The following is a 19742-nucleotide window of genomic DNA, read 5'->3' on the forward strand; positions in this document are numbered from 1 at the left end:
CGAGTCATGGAGTCAAGGTTTCATGGTGGGATCACTCCTCATCATGGCCGCGATAACCATTGCGAACATGAGGAGGAAAGTTTTGTTGCACAAGTTGATTTTGGTAGAGGTGAGTGCGCCAAAGCACTTGCGGTTAACCAAGAAAAAGAAATTCGGTTTGTGCTGACGAGAGGATAAAACCCCCCCAAACAGCAACTCGCGGCTCTGTCTCACGGTATGTACGCCCCGGGTGGACAGTCATCCCCTGGTCGGCCGCGGAAAACAAAACGGTGCCATGTTATGCATGCGCCCATTGTACACGTTGCTGATTTTTTTTTGGGTGGCGGCAGGAACATTCTGTTTCATGTCCTTTGACGGTTACGGATGGTACTTGTCCTCGACGGCCGCGTTGCTTTACTGTTCTTGGATCGTCCACAACATCGTGGCGTGGATGAAGATTCGACCCTTCTTCACCGACTCGAGGTCCATGTTCAAACCTTCGACGGGCAAATGGGTGCGAAGGATATACTTGGGAACCCTCGCTTGTACGGTGCCGCCCATCATCTTGCAGATTTATGACAATTTTCGGTTCTTCAACAACATCAGCGACTTTTACACCAAGGTCAGGCCGTATGAGCCATTGATGCGGTACGTCGGCACTCACTTGCAGGACTTTCGTTTTGTTCTGACAATTTCCGTGCAGAGACCCATGGTGGTGTTTTTCCTGCTTTGTCCTCTTCCACGTCATCCGCAAATGTTACGGCACCGGGGTTTTTGAACTCATCAAACGATCACCTCGGTTTGGTATCTTGTTGGTCGCCATTTGTTTGGCGATGATCTTCACGGCCTTTGATATTGTGGCCAGTATTCACAATTTCATCGGGTCGACCGATGGGTATGTTTTTTTTGGTGTCGCTCTCTCTTCTTTCTTTTTTTAACAAAAAACCAACTGACCATCGTCAACCTTCTTTTTTGCGTTTGTCAGAATCAACCCATTTTGGAAATTAAGTTTGGTGTTCAAATGTCTCACCGACACCATCATGTTGGACGATTTCAAGACCGAGTTGAAGAGGTTGGGCATCAAACGTATGCGACAGGATGAAATGCGAAGACGGAGTTTCGCCTTGGTCGCCGACCACGACCTCGAGTCCAAGACGGATGACGGGCACATGGAATTCACCGACGCCCTCAACACCGACCCTACTCAGTTTCAGTCCCTCCAGACTTTCGATGACCGTAGCAGTCCGAGTCGGGGATCGACGGGACGACTGAGACAGGACTCGATGGCCGAGACCCGGACGGAGTCGAGAAAGGAAAAAGAGCGGGTCGGAAAGGCGGGCAAGAGGATCGCCCGGTTGCCTGGACTCAAGGAATTTTCCTTCATGTCGTCGTCCAAACGACATGGCAGCAGGTTGGACGACGGACGACGGGGGAAGCTAGGTACCAACGACCAAGAAAACGACGAGCAGCAGAACTCTCCGCCAGCTGCGCCCGAGAGACTATCTCAGATGAGACAGAGTTTGGGCGTGATTGATTATCATGCTCGATGAGGTTTGGCCAGAGTCTTTGGAAGAAAGGTCCCACAAGGAAAAGAATGAGAGGGGGAAAAAGAAGAGTGAAATAATGCGTTTTACGAAGAGACGAGGTAAATGTTCTTGTATCACCACCACCAACATCATATCGATGGTTCGCGGCGGAAAGAAATGTGGGTTTCTGTTTTTTCGGTTCGCATATATACCCTTGTAACCTGGAGAGTATGATACGAAGGGATTTGGAAGGGGGCGGAGAAAAGGAAAGTAAGGATGGGAAAGAAGATGTCCTTGAGATATGGTATGATTTTCTCTGGATGTACCGAGTACTCTTACAAAAGATGCCATCTGCATATTACGGACACCAAATCTCTGTCTCTTTGAGACATTTTATCAACAATTTTGAACGGCGTCTGACTACATGATGAAAAAGATTTTCGCCGTGTGTTTGTGTGTCTTGTCCATCTCCTTTCGTCACACGGGCCAAGACTCCGGGAAGCTGTGTATCATCATCTCAAAGTCTTGGTTCGCCGCGGCGTCCCACGGCAAGGAACCCAGGGGTGAGAAACTGTCGACGAACGGCATCATCATACCACCACCGCCGTCGGTACCGTTGGCGTTGGCGAGGTCAGGAGTCATGTTCACGGTCGAGAAGTTGTAAGACGGGGTGAAGCCCCCCGAGACAGGCGGGATGGTGGACAACGGTCTCGGGTATTGTTGTTGATTCTCCGACGTTGCGGTGGCCACTCCGAGGTTGTTCACGTTCACGTTGCCATTATCGGCCGTGGTGGCACCGGAAAAAGAATGACGGTGCTGCTGCTGCTGGTGATGCTGCTGGTGGTGGTGGTCTGTGTTCGACGGTAATGCCGACGCCGATGATGACGACAGTGACATGCCACCAATTTTCCTCGAATTGTTCTGATGATGATTTTGATGATGATTTTGATGATGCTCATGATGTTGTTGGTGTTGATGTCGGCGGCTGGGCTGTGAATTAGTAGAGGCCCATTTGAACCGATCCTTCCACCTCCACATGGCGTCGTGCAAAACGCTCATGGACAACCTGCTGTGCACGACGAGAGGGGATGTCGCGGAAGACACCGCCGACGTGGAGGATTCTTGTTCTGGGCTCACGACACCGTCGGCGGCGGCGGTAGCAGTGACGGAGGAAGAAGAAGCCGTCGTCGTCGTCGCGGCGGCGGGAGTGGCAGAAGACGTCGTCGTCGTCGTCGTCTGCTCAAAGATCTTGTCGATGCTCCAGAGCTGTGAAAAGATCTTGGCCATTCGACTCGGCATGTCGTTGCTCTCGACCGACATTTTTCGCAAGAGGGATATCGTCTGGAAGAAATAAGTCTTGTACCGCTGTCTGGCGTGGTTTTGGCGGGTGGTGGTGGTGGTGCTGCCACTACTGTTGTTCTGGTCGTCACCGACGCTGGTCTTTCGTGGTCGTGACGACGTGGGTCGAGATTGTTTCGACAGACGGAGGAGGACCGACGCCGCGAGAGCCGTCATGCGGAATATGTAGTGTGGACAATGTTGGATGAGGGACATTTCAACCTCGAGTCGTTCAATGGATTCGATGATGGACGTAGCGCACAGACCCAATTGAGTCACTTTGACACTCGTCGCTGGGTTCTCCCGGTCCTGTAGGCAATGCACCCGTATTTGAAGACGTGTTATGTCGATGTAGAGTTTTTCAAGTTCTGCAACGACAAAAGTTCTTCGTTAGTCGCATGGTTTCGATTTTGGTCTCAAACCCTCAAGTATCAAGGTTTGGAAACTTTCAACCACCTCTCCTTTGACAACTCACCAGATAATTTCCGCTCCGACTCGAGTTCATCAAGTTGGTTTTCAAAAGTGTCAGACATCATGTCTCGCGCAAAGCGGGAATGCTTGTCCTGAGCATCCTCGACACGGAACGTCGAAGGTGAGAACAGGGTGTTGACACGGCTGAGGAGGCTACCGAGTCTCATCTCGAGTAACAACAGAGGAGTCATCGAGTCCATGAGGCCACGCAGGTCCATTTGCCTCTGGAGTTGGTCGGGAGATACCATGATCGGGTAGCCTAATCCGCACGCGGCTCTGGAGGAGGAGGAATAGGTCAGCAAGGCTTGTGTGGTGTTGCATGATTCGAAAAACAGGTACTCACTTCTGATGCACGACGATACAATGGAACCAAAGTTGCAGGCGACGTTGAATGTCTTCTTGCGTCAAGGTCATTTTGGACCTGCTATAGTCTTGGGAGAATGTGGGGACGTGAAGACCGATTTGTAGGGCCAGGTTGATTGCCATGCCGGATAGAGTGTAAGAGGTGTCTTTGGACGTCGAGTCGGTAGGGAAAGGAAACGACGAGAGGAGCAGGAGGCCTTGGATCGCTGGAATCACAGCCGGAGTGGGGTGGAGAGGTGGCCAGGCAAGATGAAGGATAGGCTCGGCGAGAGAGCCTAATAACGTCGGGTTCGCAGTGTATCTACGGACGCCCACGCCGATGATGGCCCAGAAGATCAAAGAAGATTGGTCGTAGTAGCTGTTTGGTGAGATGTTGGGGTCGAGGAAGGGTAGGTGGGCATGATAATGTGCAAAGTACCTGAAGCTTCGTTCAGCATTGCCGTTTCTTCAAAGGCTCCAGTCGACATAAAGAGATAATACTCACAGTCTGAAAATCTCATCGATTTCATCTGCTTCGACCGTCATTCCTGCAAGGGAGCGAGACACAGTCGCAGTTGAATGCGGAGAATGTCGTGTCGAGCCTTGAGCAAATGGTTGATTCCAGGACGGGGTAAAATGTACTTCTGCTTCTACGGTCGAAGATCTGGGCAAGACATTCGTCGATTCGGACTCTCCGTTGTTCAGAAACGAATTCGAAGTGGAAATTGCTTGATTCGATTGCTCGTTTGTTGCTGGATCCTGGGTCTCCTCCCGGCCGTTCTGGTCAATGACGGATTCAGGAGGAGACCGGCTTGCGCCTAGTTGCTGCTTCAGGTTCGCATTCTCTTGATACAGAGCTTCGGTCCTCCTTTGCTAGATCAGTCTCGCAATGTCCCACGGTCGGACATACTGACCTTCGCTTGTTGACGCGCTGGAACCCGTCTTCAACTTTGCAGGTAAGCCCCAACTTCTTGCATCGAGAACACGGTTCTGGATAGTCGGTCGGAGCACTGCACCTCAACTGGCGTGGGCAGGACATGTCAGAAATTGATCCTTCTCAAACATGCGACAGTCGTAGTATACCTTTTGTTGCTTGCATTCATTGCAGGCTTTGCTGGGATGTCGTCGGGTCTGCTTCGGCTTTGGAGGGCTAGCATCAGACGACACAGTCGCGGGGTGATGATTGACTTGATTTGTTTCTGTCTCGTCCATGGTGTTCATCCGTGATAGATACACTGCAGCTGCTGGAGACTCGAATTACTACCGGCCTGGCCCACGTGCCATCGGGGCCGCATATGATGTTGTTTGATGGTATCAAAAGGAAGCGGACAATGCGGACGATTCGCGCGTAGACCTCGGCTGGGGAAATACGAAGACAAAAAGTCGTCAAATCTTAGCTAAGCAAGGTCAAACACGTGACGAATAGCACGTGACGCAATCTATCATTTCAGTTTCAGCAAGTTTGTCAGTCTTTCATACCTACTTCTTATACTATCTCTTCCAAACGAGTGGTGTTTCTCGTTGTCGAGACTTGTAATCAGGTAAATATCAATTCGAGAAAGCTGAAAATTGAATATTCTTTGTCATATCCGAACACCCACGATCATCTTCGCGTTCTTGTTGACGGCAACACAACACCATCTTTACTCTACCAAAATGCTTTGGCAGGAGGTGTTACCGCAAAAGTCTGCATCCTAGTCGGACGAACAGGATGGCGCTGCTGTAGACATTATATTCTTGCTCACATATAATCAGCTACTGCAATGTCCAGAGCCAGACGCAGAGTTTCTTCCCAATCAAGGTAGGTTGTTGTGGCCATGCACACTTTCGACGTTTACAAACACACTCGGTACAATCGCAATCTATTCGGAGGTCAAGATGTTTGTCAGCCTCTCTCATGCTGAAAGGTATTGGCTGTTTGGTGTTGTTTGCAGTCAAAATGGTAAGACCGGCGGGGAATGCAAAATCCGATATCGGTTTTGTCGCCGCGCCCTCCTTCAACCACGAAACAAACTACGCAGTACCTCAACATCCAAACAGAGCACAAACAAAAGTCAGCCGAGGTATGTATTGACGTGTCGTGGAAGATTCGGTGGTTATATATTTCTCACTTCACATCCCAACTTTTTAACATCACACCCATCCATACCGTAGTCGACCTTCCCATAATGTCGCAGCGAATCTCGCACACATCACAGCGACTATGGTCGAAGAGGTGTCGTATCACGGCCCCTAGACGCTCTAGGACATGTCGGGCGGGATATGCCACGGTCTCATCTGTTCCAAAGACGCCAATGAGTCGATTTGAGAATGATCGATTCATAAACTTTGAGCAACTCGATGCCAATATCAAATTGATTAGGGATCGGTAAGACTCGAGAACAGTCCTACTCGACGGAGCACTACTGACTGACATTGTCTGCAAAAGACTTGGGAGACCATTGACATATGCGGAGAAGGTGCTTTACAGTCATCTAGATCAACCTGAGTCAGCAACAATCGACCGGGGAGTGTCGAATCTGGAATTACGACCAAGTCGAGTAGCTTGTCAAGATGCGACATCGCAAATGGCCTTGTTGCAATTTATGACGGCTGGATTGGACAAGGTAGCAGTTCCAACCACGATCCACTGCGACCACCTCATCACAGGCAGAAAAGGTAATGATATTGACCTTGCGGCTGCTCTGTCATCGAGCAAAGAGGTCTTTGATTTCCTCGAAAAGGCTTCCCAAAAGTACGGTATCGGCTACTGGGGTCCAGGAGCTGGAATCATCCATCAGGTGGTGCTGGAGAACTATGCCTACCCTGGAGGGCTGATGATTGGCGCCGATTCCCATACTCCCAATGCGGGTGGACTTGGTATGGCCGCGATAGGTATTGGAGGTGCAGATGCGGTCGATGTCATGTCGGGGCAAACCTGGAGTTTGAAATCACCGACCATTATCGGTGTCGAGCTAACCGGGAAGCTGTCGGGATGGGTGGCACCTAAAGGTGAGTGCTTGTGAATGTGTAGGAGAAAGTGGTCTGATCTTGGACATAGATATTATCCTGGACATCACCAGGCGACTTACAGTCAAAGGAGGGACTGGTTCCATCATTGAGTATTTTGGGTCGGGAGTTGATACATTATCATGTACGGGCATGGCGACGATAACCAATATGGGCGCGGAGACGGGTGCCACAACCTCCATCTTTCCTTATACTGAAGCCATGGGAGCTTACCTGAACGCGACTGGTCGGGGCTACATTCGAGACAGGGTCCAACAGCGATTGCCCAATCTCCGGGCCGACGAGGGAGCAGAGTATGATCAGGTCATCAAACTCGACCTCTCTGAACTCGAGCCAAGGATCAATGGACCGTTCACGCCAGATTTGTCGACCCCTGTGTCCAAGTTTGGACAGTTTGTGACCGAAAACAACTGGCCACAACTTACTGCAGGTCTCATTGGATCGTGCACGAATTCGTCTTTTGAAGACATGAACCGAGTTGCGAGTCTTGCGAAACAGGCGCTCGACGCGGGCATCAAGCCCAAAATTCCCTTTATCGTCACCGTGGGTAGTGAACAAACCCGTCGAACATTGGAAAAGGCTGGTATCGTCGACATTCTGAAACAATCAGGCGGCACTATTCTGGCCAACGCTTGCGGTCCTTGCTCAGGTTCTTGGGCCCGAGAAGATATGCAAAAAGTAAGTCGAGCGTTGTTGCCTGTTTTTGGGTGGTGATACTGACGTTGCCTCACCTACAGGGTGTTTCAAACTCGGTTATTTCCTCATACAATCGTAACTTCACAGGCCGGATCGACGGAAACCCCGAGACCAAGAGTTTCATCGCATCACCAGAGATGGTCATTGTGAAGACGTTCGCAGGTGACCTCAAGTTCGACCCGATCAGAGATAGCATCAAGACCCCCGACGGCAAAGACTTTCGGTTTGAGCCTCCATTCGGATCTAGTCTTCCCACCCGATATGAAAATGCAGATGCCACCTACAAAGCACCAACCGGGGAGGTTTCTGGAGACGTGTACATTGATCCCGACTCTGAACGTCTGCAGCGCCTTCAACCATTCCCCGCCTGGTCCGGCAAGGACTATCACGACTTGCCCATCCTGGTCAAGGTCAAGGGGAAATGTACCACCGACCACATCACCCCCGCCGGACCTTGGTTTCGATTCCGAGGTCACCTCGAGAACATTTCGGAGAATACCTTGATCGGGGCGACCAACGCGGAGAACGACCAGGTGAACTCGGTGAGGAACGTCTTCACGAACGAGTATGGACCAATCGCACAGACGGCCAAGGACTACAAAGCTCGAGGGCAACCTTGGGTGGTCATTGGAGATTCCAACTACGGCGAAGGATCTTCCAGAGAACATGCGGCCCTTCAGCCGCGGTTCTTGAACGGTGTCGCCGTCATCGCCAGGAGTTTGGCTCGTATCCATGAAACCAATCTGAAGAAGCAAGGACTCTTGGCTTTGACGTTCGACGATGCGGCCGACTACGACCGTATCCAGCCTCGGGACCGTATCAGTCTCGTTGGTCTCGGCGAGCTCCGACCCGGTCAACAGATTACGATGCAAGTACGAAGACCAGATGGGTCCGAATGGTCGTGTCAATTGAACCACACGTTTACCGACGCTCAAGTTCAGTATTTCAAGCACGGGAGTGCGTTGAACTACATGGGTCACGTTGGTAAGAGTCGGGCTGCGGATGCGTCGGTGTAATCGGTAATTTTGAAATTGGAACCAAAAAAAGTGGTTTGGGTGTTGTCGGATATGGATATCGTTTGAGCGCATTTTCTGCCTCAAATTGTCCATTGCATATTGTCAGCGGAGCGTTTCATAGCGATTAGATTGAACAAGTACGGAGTAAGTAGAATTGAGGGATTGCATCCATAATGTTGGACTACTTCCGAACATGTCGAGCGCTTCATTACGGCTTTCTTTTGCATCCCCGGAGAGAGGTTCCGCATCGGAGATACGATTTCGGCGTTTCCTTTTTCTTTTTTGGTGGCGAGAGAAGTTGTCAGCCACGTGACTGACGTTGTTGGGCGGGTTGTTATGTCAGTGGTGGTTGGTATTCTTGTAGGATGTTGCAAAACGCACGGATGCAGGAAAATCAATCAACTTGGCCGTGTTGATAAGTAATGATGTTGGACAAGACTGGCCATTTGAGCTCGGATATTTTAACTCCAACAGCCTCGTTCTGACGTTATGATCTACCCACTGGATCGATAGACCACGGCTGTTCGAGTTTGTAGATCATCATCAAGTCGGAAAATTGTTGTGACACAAAACGTGCAGTACACCGTACTGTGTACTCGAACCTCGTGCAGCCTGTGATACGGAGAAGAGTAATTCGTCGCGATGAGAATAAGATCCTTGCAGGCGCGTCATCCATGGGGTGTGGCACATTTTCTGCAGGTCACACGGGACCGAGTGAGAAGTTGGTGGCACTTTGTGTCAGGCCAAAGTTTTGTGATTTGTAGGGGGAACGTCCGTTGCATGATGAGCCTCTTACGGAGTACTCGTACCCGTACCCATCGTAGGATTAGGGATGGAGAATGGCTGGGGAAGACAAAAGGAAAGGAGATGAAGGCCCGCAAATCAGCCTCATTCATCGCTAAAAGGACGGAATTGGGAGTTTGAGCCCCCCGACTGGTTCAAGTGATGCAATCGTTGGTGGACGGATGTGTCTTCCTTTGCCGAGGAACCCAAGATTTCGATGACATTTTTTGTTTTGGCTTTTTGGCCCCTCGATCTGGATCGCCATCTTGGTTTTTATGAACTTTGCTATCGTCTTGTGATACCAATGACGAGTATGGAGTTAGTTATTGATCGTGGAAAGCATAGAAGAGAAAATAAGAGTGAGAGCAAGAGTACACTCACCAACGAGAGATTGAAACCGACATGAAGCAATCAATGATGGAGTAAGTAAATCATCGATCATCATGGTGCAATGCTTGTAGCAAAGAAAAGATACTCCCACCTCTCAACTGAAACAAGTCCTACTCGTACGCAGTGATCGCAGTGATCACAATGATGCTATCTACTACTCGTAACGTTTCTCTCTGCGGTATCCTCCGTCTCTTCGAGGATCGTGGCTCGTGTCATTTTACCCCGTTAATCTCGTCATGGTTATCGCAACCTTTTCGATCTTTGATCCTGATCCGCTGATTGATCTTTTTTTCTCCCTTCCATCGATCGAGCCGCGCCTGGGCGCTATTACTTACTCCTTGTTATAATCGATAGTGACGTCTTCATGTAACGAAACCCATCATTCATCCCTCTCTCCCCCCCCCCCCCCCCATGTTTCTTCCCAACCCACTAACCCACGATCGATCATTGACGGAACAACCCACCCACTCTGGTCCATACCTACTCGTTTTACTTGTACTTTATCTCCCCTCTTCGCCCTTGTTCGAACCATCTGTACGGTTACTTCCATTATTTTACCCCAGAAAAAACGAAAAATCCATTTTTGGCTGGTCCTACCTACATCCTCCTTCCAACTGTGACGAAAACTATCGAAAAGTCAATCTTGCAGACAAAAACTCACAAATCAAAGACATCATCACTATCACTTTTCGGCCCTCGACATTACCTCTTCGATTCGAAACTGTGTACCATATAATCATCGCTGTGTCAACTTCTTTTCTTTCAAAATGATCCGTTTCCCAACCTTTCGCTCCACACCAGCGTCATCGACTCCCACGGCTCAAGATTCGTTGAGAGAAATCTTGCGTAAGGCATCCGACGCAGACTACTCTTCCACCGCCGCAGAAGACGCAGCACGCAGGACGAGTTCCATCAGTTCTTCTCGGTCTTCGACAGCCAGAAGTAGTCAATCCTCGACCTCTTCAACACAATCAGTTGGATTCTTTTCCTCCCCTCGGTGACCCAACTCGACACACTCGCGTCTGCTCTTGTTATCCTCACCAGCATTCTTTCGCGTTTGTACTGGTTACTTCTGTCCACAATTCCATTACATCCTCTCAGTAAACCCGCGACTCTACTTGTCATCAAAAATGCCGAGCTCCAAAGGCAAACCTACCGACCCCGAACTCCGGGAAAAGATCAAAGAGGAAGTCAAGAATGAGGAGAAAGGTGTGTCATGACCTAAAGTGTTGTTGTTTTTTTCGCCCCGACATGTCACTGATACTCGTTTACTCAAGGAGGCGGTAAAGGATCTTGGTCTGCTTGGAAGGCCGGCGAACTCGCTCGTCGATACGAGGCACAAGGAGGAGATTATGAAGATACCGGGGACAATAAGAACAAGTCCAAGAAAGGAGCTCCGGAGAAGAAGTGATGCCGACAAGAGTCTACTTTGGCACAATCAACATCGATAATACGAATGCAGCGTTTGAAGGAGTATTGAGATCGTGTTCGAGCCATTGATGCTGGTCATGTTTTGGCATTCTTTTTGTACGAGTACTACTGTGTATTTGTATTTGTACGTGGTGGATCTTTGATATTTGTTTGTATGTTACTCGGCGAATACAAAAAATTGTCACCATCTATACGAGGAAGGAGTATGCCCGTCGCGGCTTTTTTTTATGGCTACCCTCGGGTGGGAGAAGATGAAGAAGAGTAGTATGGTGTTAACGCTTGAGAAGCGCTTTCTGCGACAATTGTGATGTGTCAGTACGGGAGTACTCTGAGCAAGAGTACAATTGTGACCCTTCTGTTCAAAGGAAAAAATCAACCTATCGTCTCTCCAACTTTTCGTAATATCACTTTCTGCGTTAACACATCTCTCTACCTCCACAGGCATTCTATATCCGTACTCCATACAACCAAAAACACCTCGGGAGTACAACTCGTCAACTCCCCCGCATCCGTCATTGCTCTCCTTCCTCCACGACCTTTTTTGTTTTCTCCACGGCAGAAATGTCCCGCTTTTCGTCTCCGTACGAGGTACTAGGTATGTAGGCTTCTCTCGCGGGCTTATCTATGGTTTGCAAGGAAAGGAACTCGCGTCTAGTCAAGATATATTTATTATATCCCAGAGTATCTAAAAAAGAAAGGAAACCATATAATAAATTGTCTGTCTGTGAGTGGCAACGCCTTTCCCTTTTTTTTTTTTTTTTTTTGACCTTGTTTGAAATCACCTCGATGAAAAACCCGGACCTCTTTTCCACCATGTCACAAACAAACGTCTTTGAAAAGTACAAGGACACCTTTGCCGGGGTTTGGAGCCTGTTGACCTACGAAATGTGGGATTCCGACGGTCCGGGAAAAAAACTCTTGTACAAACCACACGGGGATGAACCTCTGGGGAAAGTGGTGATTTCTGGTTCCGGTTACCTGTCGGCCATCCTGATCCCACCGAGCGTCTTGGTCCCTCTAAAGTCCAGCGACACCTTGATGGGGGCCACGGATGAAGAACTCGCCCGCATCGCCAGACCTCTGAGCGCCTACAGCGGGTTCATGACTCTGCACGAGACCGACCAACCGCAAAAGTTCGTCTGGCACACAAAGGTCGAGGTTTCTGCGAATCCGAACTGGATAGGTAAAGATCAAACCCGGAGGGTCGAATATTTTGAAACCGACGACGGAGAAAAGTTCATGACTTTGAATCCCGTCAAGGATTATCCTTTACCCGTAAGTTTTGTTCCCAACCTTTGCAAAAAGTCGAACCAAGTTCCGATGAGAGAGGCAATGGGCTCCTGAGCCACTCCCTCCCCCCCACAAACACACATAAACACACATCATCCCTCCAACCTCACTACCCTCTCTCTCCCCTGTTTGTCCGTTGGTTTTTCGTCGTGTGTTTGCACTCGAGTCGAGTAAATCGGAACTTTTGAACTGAAACGAAGCGACACACAAAAACAGGACGGTAGAATGGCTCGTGCCGAGTTGAAATGGAAAAAGATTGCACTGTAAACCCATGTGGGTCGTGAGTCAGGGATCCAAAATGACACAACTCACCGGTCGGGGGAGGATTTTCCCAAAATTCAAGAAACCGTACTTCTCCTGTCGCCCCAAAAAGTGGTTGCGGTTTGTTTCCATTTCCGAATTCAAGGCTCTTCTTCTTGGCGTCTCGCGCCGCCGAATGTTGGAAAATGGAATCGCCGGTCGTCTTTGAAGAGGTGTCCCTGTAAGAACGCATACCCAAAGCCACCAGAAGGGGGGGGGGAGGGGGGGCGAACCGTTTGTCATTGTGTAATTAAGGTGTGCCCGTCATGCGGATGGATCACCTTTTGCGGGAAATAGCCTCGAGGCCCCGATGTCTGGTTTGGTCAGGCTTAGACACCACCGGGGCTTCGTCCAGGAATCAGTCTTGGATTCCACGGTTGCCCAGTCATCTCAAAATTGTCTATAGCGGTATTGCATATCAGACGGCGAGACTTTGTTCCAATCCTGTTCGTTTGGTGCTCGAATGACGCCAGTGTTGGGACTGTGGACTGCCCGAAATGCGTCTGGGTACTTGGCCTTCAGTTTCGTTTTTTTCCCCCTTGGGTTCAGATTGACTGTGTCGATTGTGTGATTCAAATACTTTCCGTATTCCTCTTTTGTCAGTGCCATCAGTGGCAAATCACCTCGGGGTTCTGTTATATGATCTGGGGAATAGTGTCTTCTTTTTAAGACGATGGGGACGATCGAGTCGCGAGAGAGAGAGAGAGAGGGGTGCAGCTGGGGTATATATATATAGAGAGAGAGAGAGAGAGTATTTGATAAACCTATTACCAGGTAATATGTTTCTCAGAAAACGACCTTTCTGCACCTCGAACGATTGTAGATACCACTCTGACACACAGGACGTAAATGAGTGTGGCTGTTTGAATATGGATATAGGCTATTGAATAGGGTTAGGTATTCTTTGATGAGTTTCGTTGGCTGACTTTCACAATTCCCGGACACTTCGTCGTCGATTTGAATAACACAAGTCAGTGAAAGGGCCCTAAGGGGGATTTCGGAGATCAATCTGCGTCAAGTTCCAGTCGTGACTTTTGACAAAAGCCTTGAGCCGCGTGGAAGAAGAGGACTCGCTTTCCGACCTACTCACCGAGGTTCGGACGTGTACGACTTGTCCGTTTGGAATCCAATTGATCATGAGCATTACTCGCCCAGTTGTGATTGTCACTTCGTACAGTTCAATGATGTGGCCTTGACCGGAAACGACGCGGCGCCCTCCTTTTTTGGTCGCCCGCGCCACAATTTCGCCTCGGTGCGGGAGACTCGAGAATGATCGACCGTCCTCGCCTCGACCCGGTCATAAGTTTTTTCGCACATCAGAACGACCAGTGGCTTCGCAAATACATAAGGGTCCATGCTCGAGATATGAGAGGAAAGCGACGTGCACCGTACGGAGCACCGGGGACGTGCCCGAGTACTCTCTCTCTCTCTCTCTCTCTTCCCCCCCAGATTGTCAATTGTCTTTAATCAGCGTCGATATCGGTGGGACGTTCGAGTCAGTGGACCGGGGGCGGAATCTCCCACTCCCCACTCCCCCCAGAACGTTTTGCATCGCGCGCTGACACACCATTCCTAAACCTTAATGTCTATCGCCGTCGGATGGTGCAAGGGACTCAGTTCCGATGAAAACAAGCTTCCCGAAATCCGAAGAGAGGGGTTGATTGTTCGAGGTAATCAAAAAACATCCAAACGATCCAAGAGGGTCGGGGCCGACAATAGTTGTTTGGAGAACATCACTGTGTACAATGTATATATAATATTATTATCCAAAGCACATCTAAAGATCCTTTACCGATTTATCAGAACTTTTCCCTTTGAACAAACAGAACCCTTTTCCGAAACTACACATCTCACCAAAGAACCATCACATCACGACAAGGGCCATCGTCATCTCATCAAACGCAAAAAGTCGCACGAGCGAGACACATCCTTTTTTTTGGTAATGATGGCTAAGCCCGTCATTGTTCTCGTCCCGGGTGCCTGGCATCCTCCTTCGTGCTTCTCCCCTCTCACCAAGTACTTGGAAGGACATGGCTATACGGTCGACGGGATATCACTCCCCTCGGTCGGCTCGACTCCACCGCCGCCCAACTTTGACGCCGACGTGAACGTGGTCGCTTCCACCGTCGGCAAACACGCCGACCAAGGGGCCGAGGTGATACTCCTCTTCCACTCCTACGGCGGAGTCCCCGGGGCCTCTGCGTGCAAGGGTCTCTCGAGGTCCGACCGTCGGGCCGCGGGCGAAAAGGGCGGGATCGTCCATCTGGTATACTGCTGTGCGTTCGCGCTCGACGAAGGGGTGTGTCTCATGGACGGCCTCGGAGGCCGGCCGTTGCCGTGGTTCGGGATCGCCGAAGACGAGAAGACCTTGGTGGCCAAAACCCCGGTGGAGACATTCTACAACGACATTCACGACCGGGCCGTTCTGGATGGACTGGTCGACAGTCTCAGGCCGCACGCCTACGGTGCCTTTTGGAGCAAGAGCACGTACGCCGCTTGGAAGGACGTGGCGAGCACGTACGTGGTGTGCGAGAGGGACGCGGCGATCCCGCCCCAGGCTCAGCGCGCCATGATAGCACACGTCAACGAGGCAAGTGGTGGGAAGATGCGCGAGGTCTCGATGGATGCAAGCCATAGTCCTTTTGTCAGTCGACCGGAAGAGCTCGGAAGAATTGTCAGGGAAATCGCCGGTGAGAAGGTCTAAAGAAAGCGTTGGAAGACCGCGGGCGACCCAAAGACCTCATGAGATGTGGTCATACCATGTTGAAGTACAATTACTATGGTCTAGGACAGTCCTCTTCCGGCTTATTTTGTAGAATATTAATTCGATCAAGATTCTTTATCTCATACCTCTGCCGCATTCCTATGGCCTCCATATGAACATCTCTTCTAGGGATGTGTCTCATAGAAGTTCACACTCGTCTAGCTCTTTTTTCTGGAGGTTCACCGTCTCCATTGCGTGCCTGGCCCTCGTCGAGTGAGCGTCGTCCACTTATGTCACGACCATCTCTGTTGTCGGTAGTAGTCTTCGGTCGAGAGGAAGATTCGGTCGACACTGGCTTTTGTTCGGTGGTCTCACGGTCTGTTTTGTGGAGTGCCTCGGGCAACGTGATCGAGAAAGAGAGCAAACGTCGACATTCCTTTTCAGCTTGTTCTTCTGGGGTCTCCTTTTCAGATTCCTTCCCACGTACTGTCTCGGCCTTGACGTCGTCTCGTTTCTGACTCTTCTCGTCTTCCTTCTCGTCTTCCTTCTTGTCATCTTTCTTCTCCTCGTCGGATGCTTCAGTATAGTGCCACAGAGCCTTCAAATCACCCTTCACAAGGGCTGTACCCCACAAAGAGAGCAACACACCAGGCACCAAATACAATAACGCTGGTTGTGCATGCTCCGCAACTTGCATGATGACCACCGTAGTAATCATGCCGAGAACATAGCCGACAATCGTGGCGTAGAAGTATGGCTTCGGGAAGTTCTTGGCTTTGATGTCGTCGGACCATAATTTCGACCTCGTCCAGAATCGTTCTCCCCAACCACCCTTTGCACTAGCATACACCGGTTTCTCGGTCTCTTCACTACCCTTCTCTCCCTTGCGACTTTGTCGTAGGTAAAACAAGAACAAGTCGAACCTCAATGCAAAAGCAAGCATCATTCCTGGTACGACAATATCCCCCAGCCCCAGCATCGCCATGGTCCTTTTCTTAGCCAGACATTGCAGATACTCTTCCATCGCCGCTGATCCCTCGGCTGCCCCGACGGGGAACACACAACCATCAGGCCGCGGAAAAAGTAATTTGATGGGTACGTCCAGCTTTGTTGCTACCGTGACCATCATGGGTGTGAAGAAAACGAAGTAGATGTCGTAGAAGAAAAGTGCACACAGAACAAGGGTCCCAGTCCAGGCGGTAGTGGGAGTCATGAACTGCAATGAGCCGTAGCAGAACGAAAAGCCAAGAAAATTCGTCAGGAACCAGGGTTTAGCGAGGAAGGCGTGATAGGACACTATGGCGGTGGACAGCAAGAGACTTATCAAGTCTAGAATGTCGATCGGGCATTTGACTGTTATCAAACGGTGGATATGGAAGTCTAGCCGGGCTTTCGTGTATACCACGCCTCGAAATTGCCAAATTAGTTTTGAGACCGAGGATGGGACGGGCAGAGGCCACAGTAGCCACGGAAATGGCGAAGAAGAGGTGTCACCGGTTTCGGTCTTGAAGCAATGGTCTGGTTGATTGGCTTTCCAGACCTTGCCTCCACGGGAATACTGATCTGGAAGGAGAAAGGACCTTGCGATAGACAACATGTCCTTGATGAACTTCACAGCAAAGAAGAGGCCAATTTGCGAGAAGTAGATGCCCAACGCCCAATTTAACCAGGCTGGATCTTGAAGCCATTTAAGGATGAAATACAGGCTGGCTAATGTCGTACCTGCGAGAAGAGGAAAGAGTATCGCGTCTGAAGGTGTCAGGCTTTCAATCTTCTGTGATTCGCCATCTTCGTGATTGTCATCGTCAGCCGACCCTGCTTTGCGTTTACGTGGGCTTGCCGACGACGGTCGCGATAATGCAGCGTGTGCAGCCGTGTAGATGGGGAAGACTGCAGAGACTAGAAGGTGTAGATATGTTGGGAACATTGGCCGCATCACCTCGATCTCGTAGGCGACGCGTCCTAACAGCTCCATCACTGGGCCTGGTGTTGAAGCCATCTTGAAAAACCAAAGATAGGAAATCAAGTCGAACAAGGTTGATCAGACCGCGATTCGAGCATAGTTGGTGACCGTCTGAGATTGGCATGCACCAAGAAAGAGAAAGAGCGAGAGTCGAGATTTAATTGAAGGGAATAATATCGAAGTGGAAGAAACGGAGGTGCAAGGCTGAGAGGCCAGGCTGTCCTTGGCAGCTGTGATTGGCTGGCCACAAAAACCCAATACCTGGTATCATTCAGGACGGTAGCAACACCATATTAAATCTGTTCAACTCTACATCAGATTGGAATGCATGCGTTAATGCTCTACAAGTGGATCACATTACCATGGGGTTATGAATTGATTGATCGCGCCAAAATGTACAACCAGAAACCCCCATATCATATCTCAATCCCGGTGTAATACTGCAACAATTTCAACGAGCGCAATTGAATTTTTGCCATGGCTTTGTCTCCGAATTCCACTTCCCTCTTGAGGTCAGGATACGGTCTCAAGATCTCCGTTGCGACTCTCAGTGGCGCAGCAAGACTTTTCGGACCCTGATCCACCGTATCTTCCATCATGCAAAATTCCACAGACTGGAAAATGTTGCGAGCAGGGGCGACGAACTCTGCCCGATGTTCCAGAGGCGGAAGATCGAACACGTTCCCGGAGCATGCCAGTGCTGTTCGCAATCTCCCAGACTCCGAATCTGGATCGATGCTCTCCTCGACTCGACCAAAAGTAGCTGCTGCCATCTCCAGCTCGCCCATCAATCTGTATAGCTCCTTCATTCCGTGCCACAGTATGGTTTGCACGGTCCAGCAGATCAGAAGGCAATGCGCAACCCCAAGATTAGGGAAATGAAAAGCCACCGGAAATAACCTCGCCTCGTCGGCATCATCTTGGCCAAATTCACTTTGGGCCAAACGAGGCCAAAATAAAGGGCTTGGCTGACTCTTCTCCATGCTGTCCCATAGAGCCGAGACTTCTCTGTCGATGACCCAGCATTGTGGTATCATGCTCAGTGCGAGGTTCAGTTGACCAGCGAGATCTAGATGCCCGAACATCCGTGCTTTGCCTAGAAACTCTGGAGCGAGTGCTAGAAGGTCGTAGGCTTTGTCGAACGCTGTCTTGGCCTCATTTTGCCATGGTATTTCGCGCCAAGCTGGCTCTGACAAGAAGGTAGGCCGTTGCTGGTCTAAGGCGTAAAGAATCTGGCAACGTCAATGATCGGTCAAACTAGGGTCACTAGGCAAATGTCCGTACCCCTTGGACTCGGAAATGCACAAACACCTGATGTGCCAAACCATGTGCATGTGCCTCTGGGCCCCTCAGCTTGACAAGGGCCTGGCAACCCTTGGTGTGGTTGATATAAGCATCCTTCGAGGAATTAGGACACTCAGACAATTCGTAGCTAGCCAAAGAGATGCATGCAGTGAGGGTGTGATCGTGTAGCATGAGTTCCGGGTCCCATAAGGCTTGCTGAAGATGCCATAGTCCACGATTGTACAGCTTGAAACTCTCTTTGATACATGCCTGGTCGTTGAAGACATTACCTAACTTGGCCAGACAAACGGCCATGGAAGCGTACTCCAATGCAGGGGTCATGTAAGTTAGCTCAGGAAGCCGGAGCAGCCACATTCTGCGTGGCGGCATGCCGATCTCGGGTTTCGGAAGATGATAGTGCAGATACTCTTGCAGTAGCTGCTGTCTGATGGCAGGGGTTGAATTTATCTGCAAATCAGCGGGAGATATCATTGAAGGCTTCTCATAAGAAGGACTGGCATCGCCCTGAGCGCCCAACGAGACTTGCGCATAACAAGGCTCTTTGGGCTCTAGTTGGACTTTTTGAATTTGATGCTTGATAGGCTGTTCTGCTTTCTTGGATCTAGCATGGGTATTGTGGCGTGGGACTTTGTGCTGAATGATGATCGGGTGTCGAAGATAGCCAGTGCATGTTCTCTTGGATCTAATGCATTGAGCACAAGAGGGTTGTTGTAGCCCACACTGTTAGCAACTCCCGTCAGCGGTGCAATTAGTCCGGTCAAAAATATCCGAAGCCTTACCGCAATCTTTCGTTTGCGACAGGTAGCACATCCTCGGGATCTAGCGATCCCGACCATTGAGCAGTGACGATATGGAACTCTGCACACAATGTAGGCTCGTCGTTGACCCTGTGAACGTGGTAGACGAGGCGTTTTGCGCGAGGAATTTAGAAAGAACTTGTGAGGAAGCAGTCCATTCTGCGAGAAGGGGCATTCGAATACGCTGGGGACATCCTGTCCTCTGACTCAAATTTCCATCTCGTCTTGTGGACACACACGCTCCCTATCTGTATTGCTCTTTTCCACCCAGACAAGGCAGACGTGAATGAATTCAGCGACTGTTCTCCACGATGTCAATGTGGCCGAACGCTATGCCTAGATAGGCTCATTGTGCGAACGGCCCATGATTGGCGGAAGAACTAATGTAGTCATGTTCCGCAG

General features: G+C 50.1%; 3 protein-coding genes across 3 annotated transcripts; all 3 read right to left on the reverse strand.

The window, feature by feature from the left end:
* Window positions 1-1821: 1821 nt before the first annotated feature.
* Window positions 1822-4960, reverse strand: PV06_02787 (uncharacterized protein). Its single transcript, XM_016403511.1, has 6 exons — window positions 4740-4960; window positions 4571-4677; window positions 4162-4524; window positions 3658-4095; window positions 3319-3590; window positions 1822-3211 (listed from the first exon to the last, which is right to left on the reverse strand). The coding sequence occupies exons 1-6, from the start codon at window positions 4875-4877 to the stop codon at window positions 1983-1985; spliced, it is 2547 nt and encodes an 848-aa protein (XP_016267408.1). The 5' UTR covers window positions 4878-4960; the 3' UTR covers window positions 1822-1982.
* A 10424-nt stretch (window positions 4961-15384) lies between these two features.
* Window positions 15385-17274, reverse strand: PV06_02788 (uncharacterized protein; the record flags this gene model as incomplete). Its single annotated transcript, XM_016403512.1, has 1 exon — window positions 15385-17274. One exon carries the CDS (start codon window positions 17272-17274, stop codon window positions 15484-15486), a length of 1791 nt encoding a protein of 596 aa, XP_016267409.1. The 3' UTR covers window positions 15385-15483.
* A 264-nt stretch (window positions 17275-17538) lies between these two features.
* Window positions 17539-19601, reverse strand: PV06_02789 (uncharacterized protein). Its single transcript, XM_016403513.1, has 3 exons — window positions 19323-19601; window positions 18523-19263; window positions 17539-18470 (listed from the first exon to the last, which is right to left on the reverse strand). The coding sequence occupies exons 1-3, from the start codon at window positions 19377-19379 to the stop codon at window positions 17655-17657; spliced, it is 1614 nt and encodes a 537-aa protein (XP_016267410.1). The 5' UTR covers window positions 19380-19601; the 3' UTR covers window positions 17539-17654.
* Between the last annotated feature and the right edge of the window lie 141 nt (window positions 19602-19742).

The sequence above is a fragment of the Exophiala oligosperma genome, assembly GCF_000835515.1.
Source record: "Exophiala oligosperma strain CBS 72588 unplaced genomic scaffold supercont1.2, whole genome shotgun sequence".
Classification (NCBI taxonomy): Eukaryota; Fungi; Ascomycota; class Eurotiomycetes; order Chaetothyriales; family Herpotrichiellaceae; genus Exophiala; species Exophiala oligosperma.